This window comes from Mastigoproctus giganteus, chromosome 4 (genome assembly GCF_048544385.1).
Source record: "Mastigoproctus giganteus isolate SK-2022 chromosome 4, ASM4854438v1, whole genome shotgun sequence".
Lineage (NCBI taxonomy): Eukaryota > Metazoa > Arthropoda > Arachnida > Uropygi > Thelyphonidae > Mastigoproctus > Mastigoproctus giganteus.
This window is the reverse complement of record NC_143578.1, coordinates 172393024-172405404: the sequence shown is the minus strand read 5'-3', so window position 1 is coordinate 172405404 and position 12381 is coordinate 172393024. Positions and strand designations below refer to the sequence as shown.

The 12381-nt window shown below is 35.8% G+C and overlaps 1 protein-coding gene across 1 annotated transcript in view; it reads left to right on the top strand.

Moving 5' to 3' along the window:
• Positions 1–12381, top strand: part of LOC150087203 (folylpolyglutamate synthase, mitochondrial-like) — a 153625-nt gene that overhangs the window by 18733 nt on the left and 122511 nt on the right. Inside the window, exon 3 of the mRNA XM_090371874.1 lies at positions 2618–2736. Coding sequence (XP_090228000.1) covers positions 2618–2736 — 119 coding nt within the window. The remainder of the gene's footprint in view (positions 1–2617; positions 2737–12381) is intronic.

Below are 12381 nucleotides of genomic sequence, written 5' to 3'. Positions count from 1 at the left end.
TGGAAAAATTAAATTGTGAAACAGCTCAAAGTAGCAACTGGTTACACAAGGGGGTTAAAAAGAAGATCAAAACAAGATTTAAAAAGGGTGAGGCTGGAGCAACAAGTGGAAATAAAGCAAAACAAATCAATCAATGCTATTATACTGGAACCATTGCCATTCAGAATGATGCATATTTTATAATTTATATATTACATTTCTTAGATTCAACATCAAAACAAGAAGTGCCACTCATTTAAATATCTGTGCAACTAACATATGAACATATATACTATTAACATATCAACATGTGATCTGTTAGCATACAAAGACAGAAAATGAAACGGAGGCTTCCAAAAGATGAAAGTTCTCAGTTCACATAAAAACTATTAACATATTAACAAGAAAACTGTTAGCATACAAAAACTGTATATGAAAACAGAGGCTTTCAAGAGGTGAAAGTTCTCAAACTTTAAAAGGTGATAAGGATCTCACGGAAGAAACTTCACTATTAGTGAGGCAGTATTGAGGCACAAATAACACCTTCTCTATTGAACACAACTTCCTTGTGTTCAATAGAGAAGTTTGGAATGACACAGTGTAAATCAAGTCTCCAGTCACAGTAGGAAGGGCAGTCAAAAAGGACATGATCTGCAGTTTCAGTAGCACTACAATGGCATAGCGGTGTGTCCGAAAGACCAAACATGAAGAGTTTGGAGTTTAAGCTCCCATGGTAAGGAGAAAAGTATCAGAAAGGCTAGGAGATAACCAAAGCATTTTTTTCTTCTGAAATTCCTTGACAACGGGGAAGTAACCTCTAGTAGCAGCACTAACAGAAGAATTAGACCAATCCTATTGCCACATATTATTAAAATGGACTCTGATCCTCTTTTTTTCAGAGGAAAAATCTTCATCAAGATTCACGGTAAAACCACTAATGGTAGCAGGGTAATGTCTTTTTAGATGCAGCTCTTTGAGCCTGCAGAAGTTGTTTGATAATAGCAACCTTATTTTCACAGTAACCCCAAGCACCAGCACCATACAAAATGATGGCTAAAAATATGCAATTATAATATAGTCGAAGCGTGTGTGCTTTGATACCTGTCTTGTTTAGCAATTTGTTTTAATCTAGCCATTAAGATTTTACACTTATCCTTAATGTACCTAACATGATGCAAGAAACTACCCCGGTCATCAAGCCAATGGGGAGATCATTGTATTTTATAGTTGGTGACCGATCCGGATCCAATTTACCCTTAAGCAGCATGCAACAAATCTTAGCAGTTGACACTTGTAATTTATGGATGGATGTCCAATTAAAAAGTTCTTTCATTACAAAGTTAGCTGCATCTTCCAGGCATTTTCTAGATTTTCTATTGATGATAATAGTCAAATCGTCTGCATGAGCAACCATGTTAACATTATCAAAAGATTTTGAAAGCCAACTGTCAAAAACAATATTCCAACACAGGGCCCAAGAATAGAGCCCTGTGGGCAGCCCCTAGTAACACAGCGAGTAATCTCTTCAAAGTCAGAAGTGACTTTAATATGACGGTCCGTAAAATCATTCTTTATGACATTATAGATAGGCATGGAAACCTGAGCCTCCCAAGACTTCTCGAGGACACTTTGCCACCAAAGTGTATCAAAGGCACTCCCTTAAAGTCCACAAAAAGACCTAGGACATATTTAGAGGGGGAGAGATCACGATAATCCAACAAATTATGAATAGCGTCTTCAGTACCACAACCCTTTAACAAAGCCAAATTGAGCACTGTAGATAAGTCCTCTAGATGTATAAGCAGACAAGACATTTTGCAATCAGTTTTTCAAAAAAGCCTTGCCAGAATAGTCAGTAAGGCAATAAGCCTATAGGAAGATGGAGAATCAGGTGGTTTACCAGGTCCCTTAATTAGTATTTTAAGTACAGCAATTTTCCAAAAGATGGGTAGATTTCATCATGAAGACATGAAGCCATATTATTCATAGTTGGTCTTGAGTCTTACATTCTCCAGGGCTTTAATATACTCCTGACATTTCGGATGTCGCAATTCCTTTTTCTTTTCTTACAGTTGGGACGGACAGGTGGTTTTTGTCCTTGCTTTGACAGTCATCAAGATTATGGCCAACCCGGCCACAATGTCCACATGTAGGTTGCTCTGCTCCAGACTCAAGTGAAATGCCCGTAGCCCAGACATCTGAAACATCGAGGCACGATCTTTAAAGTCTCTAACACCATGTGAAGTTCAACCCAGATAAATTCTTCTAGCATTAAGAAGAGCTTTCCTGATCTGACCAGAAACTTCAAGAATCCAATTGACAGAAGCTTTACCAGGTTTGGAATGAGCAGGAAAGTGTGGTCTAATTTCATATATATATATATATATATTTCACTGATCTTCTGGCACTGTATATTGGTGGGCTATATATTTTTGATATTTCTAAAAGAAAAATATTTAACTACTAGCTATTCAACAATTAAACCCATTTTTAGTAACTTACGCAGCAGGTGTGGGCATCCTTTGGGTTGCCCATCTCTGCTCCACAGAGTCAAAATGAAAATGAATAGATTAATTTTTTTAACTATTAAGATTTATTAAAAGTAAAAATTTTTAAATTCATTTTTAAAATTTTTTAGGTCAACGACATTAACAGACTGAACATTATTCACATTTCTGGGACTAAAGGTAAAGGTTCAACGTGTGCATTTGTGGAGTGCATACTTCGTCAGTTTGGGTTTAAAACAGGGTTTTACAGGTAATAAAAATGTTTTATCTTTCATTTAAGAAAAATATCTTTGTTTTTTGAAAAACAAGTGGCACTGTAGCTCAACAATTTAAACAATGGACTTCACTCAGTCAGCATGAAACGAATTTGACTGGAGTCAAGAGACACATGGGAGAGGATGTAGTATTTGAAGTTTTGATTAAGTGACTGAAACATGTTCCCCCTTTATTTGGTATTTTATGTAGACATGTCTCTTTTGAAAACTTTATTCTTAATACCATTTATTAATGGAGTTGTAGACCTCCAATCTGTGAATTGTAATATAATGCATAAATGTTAACAAGTAAACTTATCTCCTTATCATGATCTTTTTTGATGTACTAATTTGGCCACATTAAACATTTGATTGTAGATCAAATTATTAGTGTGGTGATTTAGTAGCCCAATTTAATTTCAAAAAATAACAAAATTTTCAGTCAAATTTATACTGCATTATGTTTTGCTATCATGGATGTGTGGAGGACACCATTGTCCATCTAGCTAAAGAGCCTTGTACTAAAGCTCTTAAGTAATTGTGGTTGTCCACAAGTTGATCAAAGTAACTAATGTTGTTTTTAATCAAACATCACTCAATAGATGAATCCATTATTCGTTAAAAACTTGAAAGCACTGCTATGACTAGTTTTGGAATTATTTGGTTCCATCATCAGACAGCAAGTAGTCTCAATTTGTGACCTTCTGTTGAGAAAATCTAAACGAGCAGCCAAGTAGTGCTAGAAAGGAAAACTTCCAGTTGGAAACATAACTTTTGTTACATGTATAATTAACCCCATTTAGTATGCTGCATAGGCCCAATGCAGCATTTTTTTATAAAAAAAGCAAGTTACTGTTTCAACACAGGAATTGAGATAGTTTTTTCAGAAAATAAATAATACTTTGCTTTGCTTCATTATATAAAAAAAATTACTCAATTTGGCCTATGCTGCTTACTAGTAGGAGTTTATTATACAGTTGATGAAAGTTACATTTCCAGTTGGAAATGTTTCCAGTATTCTGAACACTGCTTGGCTGCCCTTTTAGATTATAAACATTTATTCAACAGAAGGTTGCTAATTTATTTGCAGCTCAAAACAAGGCCTGATGTTGCTCAATAATCCAACATATATTAAAAACTCATATACATATATTATTATGTATATGAGTTTTTAATATACAGGTAGCCCTCGTTTTGCGCTGCTCTGATTTGTGCTGATCACTAACCACAACACCATTTTTATTTTATTTATTTATTTTTGCAATTTTTTTATACAATGAAAGTTTCAAATCGTCAGACAATATTTATTGGCATCATACTGTGCTATGTATCCTGCACTGTTCACGTGATTTAGGACGTCTCTGATACGAATGCACTAATTGATGATTGTTGAGCCAATCAGCAATTAGCGCATTCTTATCAGAGACGAGAAAGATTCCCGCCCTCAAAGTAACCACTCTTGGATGCGGGTAGTAAAGGTCCATGCGATGAAGCATTCAGTTGGTTGTTTACGCTATTTACACATGTTGGAAATTTATTATGCTGACATTTTTTTATTAATTGTGCTATTAATAAATTAAATAATAATAAGAGTGATAGCCGTGTGCAGTTTTTTCCAATTGTGTTATAAAGTTTTTAATTTAATAGAATAAAGACATGCCATGTCTGGTAAAAGTAGTTAATTGAATCGTAGTGCAATATTCAGAGGATAGAATCTGATGAAAGCCGCCCTAATGTGTGTAGGGCTATGAATATGCCTCCATCGACTATTACTACAACTATGAAGAATGCTAATAAAATAAAACAATCGATGCAAAGTAGTAGGTAAAATTTTTGGTGCCCGGAACCTAACCCTGTGATTTCCGATTGACTCCATTATATAAAGGGTTCCATTTGTGCTTGTCCTCCTCAGGAACCTAGCCCTGAAGTAAATCGAGGGCTACCTGTATAATGGATTAATTTATTGGGTGATGTTATTTGATTAAAAATGTCATTAGTTTGGTTGACTACACTCTCTGTTGTAGAAATGTCATTTCTAAAGAGCCTAAGCTCAAGCTCTGTCACTGGAAAGACATTAGTCTCTCCAGACAGTCATGACAGAAAAATATAACAGAGTATAGTGTTTTTCTCTGAAACTACTTCAATACCTGCATTGAAATAGTATCTTGCTTTTTTATATAAAATTGCAACAAGTGATTTCTTATATGCAGGGATGATAGCTAGTAAAGTAAATAAATAGTAAATAAAAGCCCATGTTAGTGTGTTTATGGAAAATTTGATATGAAGAGCCATTTGCATAAACAACTGACTTGCATGTGAACACTGTTCCGTAAGATAAACAGTATAATGTTTTTGTGAGTGAACTATTTTTGAGTATTTTATTTATTTTTTTCCCTAATTGTTATAAAAAGGATGAAGTTGGCTGTATTGACGCTAATTAAAAAACTAATTATAAAATGTTCTCTGGGTCACTTTGATATTTGTGCTATAATAATTAAGCTGATTATGATTAGTTGGGCATTGTTCTTCCTCACTTTCCTTCGACTATAAAATTCATTCCATAACAGAATTTATTGATAGTTTTCTGTCTTTACCAAGAGTCCATCATACCTCTTGTTAAAGTCATGCCAATCCATGCCGTCATTGAACAACAAATTCTCAGTTCATCCCCAGCCTCTAGACAGGTCAACAGGCTGGATTTCTTAGTTATAATGGTGGCCATGTTTGTCAAGCCTTGGCACTGAGTATTTGAGCACTGATGTATGTGGTTCATGCATGGTGGTGTACCTGCACACTTCATCCGATCAGTAATTGTTGCTTTTCTGAACAGCCATAACCATAGCTTAGGACGTTGGATGGATTTTGGGCACAATATTCTAGTGAAATGGCCTGCCTGCCACTAGATCTCAATCCTGTTGATTTTTATTTATGGAGTTCTATCAAAGGTTACATTTGATGGAAACATCCCTCAGGAATTTTGGTGGCACATTTAGGTGCTATTGAGATTAGAAATTCAGGATTAGAAATATGCCATGCATTCTGGGTTTTGTGCAGTTGCATTGTGTTACTGCAGAGGATGATGGTCGTATTGAGCATTTATTGTGAATAAAGAATCATCATACAATGCAAGTGTTTACTGAGAACTACACACCATGTTTCTACAGACTAAATGTGAAAGCTGTATGCTCTATGCACTACATCAGGGGTTCCCAACCTTTTTTTGCTTGTGGACCCCGTGAGTCCTAACTTTACGTATGTGGACCCCCATATACGCATATGTAATATTCCTAAATGAAATATTTATTTGTAGGTTAGTAAAAGCTAATAATTAAACAATTCCAATATAATATAAAAAATGTAAATTACAAATTTTTAATTGATAAAACTGAAACATAATTTTACTTGTAATGACAGAATTAGTAAAAAAAAAATTAAAAATACTATTTCAAACAACATATATAAATTTATTCCTGAGGCTATTAAATGGGATCCCATTAAATAGGCCCTACTAATGAGATCCTTGTGGCTGATGTTTTGATATTAGCATTTTAATATCTGGCTCCAATTGTGAGAGTCAGACAAAGATCACCTCCTTTTACTACAGCAAGTTGATTACGATTTTTTGTTAACAACTGTGTTACACGACTAAAGCCAGATTCCACAAGATAAGATGATGGGAAAACAATGACATACATTTTAGCTTTCTCCCATAAAAGCAGATATTTACATGCAATATCACTATTCTTCCATACATCATGCTTTCCTTTTTTGAATAGATTTCGGACTGTCTCATCAGACTGCAATTCAACAAGTTCCCTCTTGTAAATCAATTTCCACATCAGCAACATTTACCTCAGATAGAATCAGCACTCAATCTGGGATGTTCAGTTCTAGTAGGTCCTTGAACCGAACTTGTGTGTCTTCATAATTTTTTTTTTTAAATGATCAACATACACAACACAATCATCATCTTTTAAATCACTGCTAACTGAAGCAAGGTTTGGAAACTGGTCAAACGTACAGCGTGAGATATTAAGACTGTACAATTTGAGTTTTCCTAGGAATGCATTAATGGCTTCTTTGCTATATATTAAATCACAATTATGTCCTTGCTGCAGCTTATTAAGAGAATTCAGTTTTTCAAACACATCTGAGAGGTAAAATATGTCTGTTTTCATGGCAACCAACTGTTTTCGTTTAGAAATACAATACTGTCCCAAAGGACGATGAAGACAATTGCCTTTAGATAACCATCGCACCTTTGTATGCAGTACAAGATGGTCAAATCCTTCTTCATTTTCATCACAAAATTTGCGAAAGAGACTATCTTAAAGAGCATTAGCCTTAACGAGGTTGACAGCTTTTATTACAAGAGTTAAGGCTTCGTGAAGACATCCACTCAATCTCTTTGCCACCAGATGTTGGCGGTGAATCACGCAATGTATGCAAAATACTTTTGGAAATGCATTTTTTAAATGAATGATAAACCCTCTGTACCTACCGACCATGGTAGGAGCGCCATCAGTATCACAAGCCATTAAATTTTCGAGTGGAATATTTTTTCCTCTAAAATAAGACTGGACTTCCTTAAGTATTGTTTCACCTTTAGTATCTGTTTTGAGGAATCTTGCAAAAAACATTTCCTCTCTGAGTTGATTATCATCCATGCATCTTACATATGCCAATAAAAGTGCTTCATTGCCCATCAAAGTTGATTCATCGAGTTGCATTGCAAACTGTTTCACTCGTAATTGAGCAATAAGTTGATTTTCTACATCTTCAGACATTTCATCAGTGTGTCTGGATATTGTGTTATTGCTCAAAGGAAGGTTATCGGTAATTTCACGTGCATTTTTGTTTAACATTGTTGAAATTACAACTGATATCAAAGGCAAGATGACAGTTTCTCCAATGCTATGTGGCTTTCCAGATTTTGCTGTTATTTTGCTGATTTCATATGATGCTAATAAACCACTATCTTTATTGCTTGCTTGTTTATTAAAAAAATCTGATCCAATTTGTTTCTTCCTTGAAAATTGTCTCATAGTTTTCGGAAATACTCCACTGATTTATTTTTCTTTTCGCTGTGCCTTGTGTCCAAATGGTGACGAAGCTTACTTGGCTTCATGCTATCATTAGACAGCACAATCATACATATAAGATACATCGGTTTTGTGATATTCTCTGGTGATTTAATAAAACCATACGACAGATATTCAGTCAAATATTGTCTTGTTTTCTTCTTTGCATGAGCCATGGGTAATCTGAAAACAGTAATAATATTATTAACCTCAAATATTCAATGTTGGAAATGCTTGTAGGTACTAATGGAAATATAGTTCACTAGAACAATAACGTTCAATAACACAAACAATAGATTTCACCATGACGATGCCGATCACTATAGAATGAAATGACTGCCTCTGACTCATTCTAGATTAGTCGGTGCTTAAATAATGTTTTCTTCTTCGAGAATTTTCTATGAAAAGAAATTTTTTTTTGCATCAACTAAAGAAGGTTCCAGAAAATACGAATATCTTCTAACTGCGAATTTCTGGACTTTTCTATGACGTTAGTTTATTTTATTATTATTATTTTTATTTAACGAATTATTTTATTTATAATATTTTATCATGAATCCCTTAGCTCATATTATGGACCCCCGAAATACAATTTTTTTCTTGTGGACCCCTCAAAGCTCCTATGGACCCCCTGGGGGCCATGTGGACCCTGGTTGGGAAATGCTGCGCTACATCAACAAGTTTTTTTTTTTTTTTTTGAAACTCAATACTCTTGTATTTTGTGTATTTTTCATTATAAGCTGTAAACCATATGATCATGTTGTTTTGCACCCATTTCTCTAATATTGGAAGTGACAACAAGAAAATTCTTGTCATAATTTAAAAAAAAAAAAAAAAAACTGTGCCATTTTCAATGTAATTTTAAAAAAAAAACGAACTCTGGCATTTTTGAAAATACTTTTAAGAACATTTTCTATTCTTTTTGTTTTCAGGAATTTGCTGTAGAATCTGTGACATGCAATTCTGAATTACTCTGTGGTTTACCAGTTAGTTATATGTATTTAATATAACATAAAACAATGTAATTTTCACTACTCAAAAAAAAAAAATTATGTGCAGTGAAAAACATTTTTTTTTCTGCAGAAATTTCCATAAACTTTTACGTTCAAGTTTAATATCTTATTGCTCTCAGCATCGGCTTATGAATCAGCCAGCCTAACATGCAATCAACAATATGTGGTTCAACAAAAATCTCACAATAATCACATCCACAAATGGTACTCATGATCAGTGTGTTATTGTCTGATGGCACCAGGGTTTTCCCTATCTCTGCGGTACTCATGATCAGTGAGGTCCAACTGCACATGTATAATGAACAGAATGTCTTGTCATGAGTGATTAGAAGCTGTAGCATTGTTTATATTATACATGGCCATTGTTTCAACCTCTTCTTAGCCTGCATTAGCTTGTATTGCTGCCCATATGTGACTAAATTTAATCACCACCATTGTTAACTGGTGAATGAATCAGATCAGACCCTTGTGTAATGTCCATAGGAAAGTCTTAGATAATCTGGCTGACGTTGTTCAATTCATATGCAGCAAGTACTTGTCATTACTTTTTACACTCAAAAAACCATCCACAGTGAGGAGAAACTGTGTGAGTAAAACTGGGAAGTATGAAATTAGAGATATTAAAATTTCAGAAGATTATTTTTTAAAAAATACTTTTGAGTTCCTAAAGAGGAGAAAGGCAGTAATTGTCAGAGAGGTGGAAAGGTGGTGTATGAAACCGTTAACATCACCGGACTCAGGAGAAATTCTCTTGGATTGGAGAAGAGCCAATATACCACCAGGGGCTCACATCTGGTGAGTATGGGCTTGGCACACCCAGGGTTCTGAGCTGGATATCATTATTCTTCTCTTTCTTGGTGATTCCCATCTACTTCTCTCTCTCTCTCTCTCTCTCTCTCTCTCTCTCTCTCTCTCTCTCTCTCTCTCTCTCTCTCTCTCTCTCTCTCTCTCTCTCTCTCTCTCGGTAATTCAGATTTTGATTTTTTTTTTTTTTTTTGCCTGGTGCAGCATAAGCCTCAGGCTTCTTTGCACCCTATGGCTAATAATAATAATATTGCCAATACATGAAGGTGGCTCTGTGAGTGAGGTGGGCTACTATTGACCAGTCTGACTTCAGTGATAGAGAAAATCATGGAAGCAGTTATTTGGTTTTTTGGTTTTTAGGAGCATTAGCAACTAAGGCCATATTGCTCCGGGATATGCGGTGGTCATTCCCTGACCTTTCCGCATCCTTCGTATTTGGTGGTGACGGGCTCGAACCCCGGTCTAATACAAGAAGCGTGTGCTACGCACTGCTGCTCCTTCCCACCTGGCTACGGAGCCGCCATGGAAGCAGTGAACAAGAATGGAGCACGAAATAATTTAGATAGAAATGGAACTCTGAAGGAAATGGAAAATGGTTTTGTACAGAGGAAATCATGTTTAAACAACCTGATTAGCTATTTTTATACAATCATTCATGAACTGGTTGTGGGAAATAATACAGTCGATTCCGGTTATTTGGGACACATCGGGACTAATGCATTTTGGCCCGATTAAGTGGCTTCCCCAATTATCCGAAGTTTCACATTAAAAAAAGTTAAAAACACAATGGACCCCCGCTTTACAATTAAATCACGTTGTGATGGAGTCACTATAGTAAAGTACCGTTCATTATACGATGTGTAGTAAGCACTGGTCATTGTGATCACCTTTGTGAATTGAATTTTAATTCTATTAAACAGTGATTCTAATTAGCGAAAAAGTAACACGATATGTGCAAGCTAGAATGGAGTAACAAGTTACGAAGCTTGAAAAATAGGAATGAAGAGAAGATTCTGAAAATTAATTTTTTTATATGATTGAAGATTCCATGGAAATGTAAACACATTTCACCATAATAACCCACAGAATTCCAGCTGTTGGTTTTATCGCAAATTCAGTAATATCGAGTTTACTATCCGTTTATGATAGATTGCACTAACAGAAAAGCCCAATAAACAGGTGACTGCTAATTGTTTTTATTGTTTTATGGCTGTGACCTCCAGAAATCTGACTGAACCACATGGTACGGTCGGAGACAATCGTAGGGTAATCTCCAGTGCTGCGGTCTCCTGCCCCGATTAAACGGCATATTGTCCTAATTAAGTGAAGTAAACCCTGGCTATTTTCTCGATTGGGTTCTGTTTTTTAAGATTTTCCCCACGTAAATGGCTGCCCCGATTAACCGGTGGCCCAAATAACCGGAATCCACTGTATTTGACCATTGTTTACTTGGATTTCAGCAAAGCATTTGACTAAGTCCTCCATATGAGATAGAGAGAGAGAGCGCTAATGGAGAAGTGGGGTTCCCAAGGATTGGTACTAGGACCAGTATTGTTTTTGATTTTTTGGGAGCATGATGTTAAAATTTGTAGTGATACCAGTATCAGTATTACTGTTAGTAATGGCAAGTAATGCAAGAAAGCAAGCTTATAGAGCATCAGCAAAAAAAAAAAAAAAACCTCTACCCATGTCCATCCCTTCCAAGGTTTTGTCTAGTTCTTCCAAAAATTTATTCCAACTACCCACTTCCACAACGATAAGAGATGGATGTTTCTACTAGCAATTGGTCACCCTCTAGCTAAAGGCAAACTTCTGCCATCTATCCTACAATCATCCTTCCTCAATTTGAATTTATGCCCCATCATGTCTCAATGAGAGGAAGAATGCCATCAATGTTGAGCATACTCAATCCATTCAAGGCTTTAAACACTGCAATCAGATCTCCTCACAGGTGGCTAGTCTCCAGTTGCTGCAGTTTGCAGATCTGAAGCCTTTCTTGATAAGAACATCCCTTTGTTCCCTTCACCTTATTGTTGCCTTTCTCTGCACCTGTTCCAGCAGATCTACATCCTTCCTAAAATAAGGCCACCAAACTTGTATATAGTACTCAAGATGTGGCCTAACCATGGCATTGTACAAAGGGATAATCATCTCCTTGTCCCTGCTAGCAAAGTTCCTCTATATCATTGGCAGTCTTGTCTGCACTGCTCAAATAATCATTATCTGAACAGTGCAAAGAATTGCCCTAACCTGCACAATTACCCCCAGATAATACCGCTGAGTGTGATACAACACAGTTGGTACGTTAATCTGGGATTGCTGCCACCCATATGCAGTACCTTGTATTTGTCAATCTTAAAACTTCAGCTGCTGTTTTTCAGTCTATTGGCCTAAGTTTTCTAGATCTTGTTGCAGTAGCTTACCCAATTACTGTCATTAACTACCCTGCCAACCTTTGTATCATCTGCAAACATAGACATTAAAACTGATATGCCTTCATCAATATCATTAATAAATATTGAAAACAATAATGGGCCCATCACCGAACCCTGTGGGACTCCACTAATAACATTAGTCCACGAAAAGCAGTGATCCATGAACAGTGCTCATTGATAACCATTCTCTGTCTTCTCCCACTCAACCATCCCTTAATCGAAAGTAGTAACTTCCCCTAAATGCCACATTGTTCGAGTTTGTACAGTAATCTTATGTGCAAGAAATGTATCAAAAGCCATCTGAAATC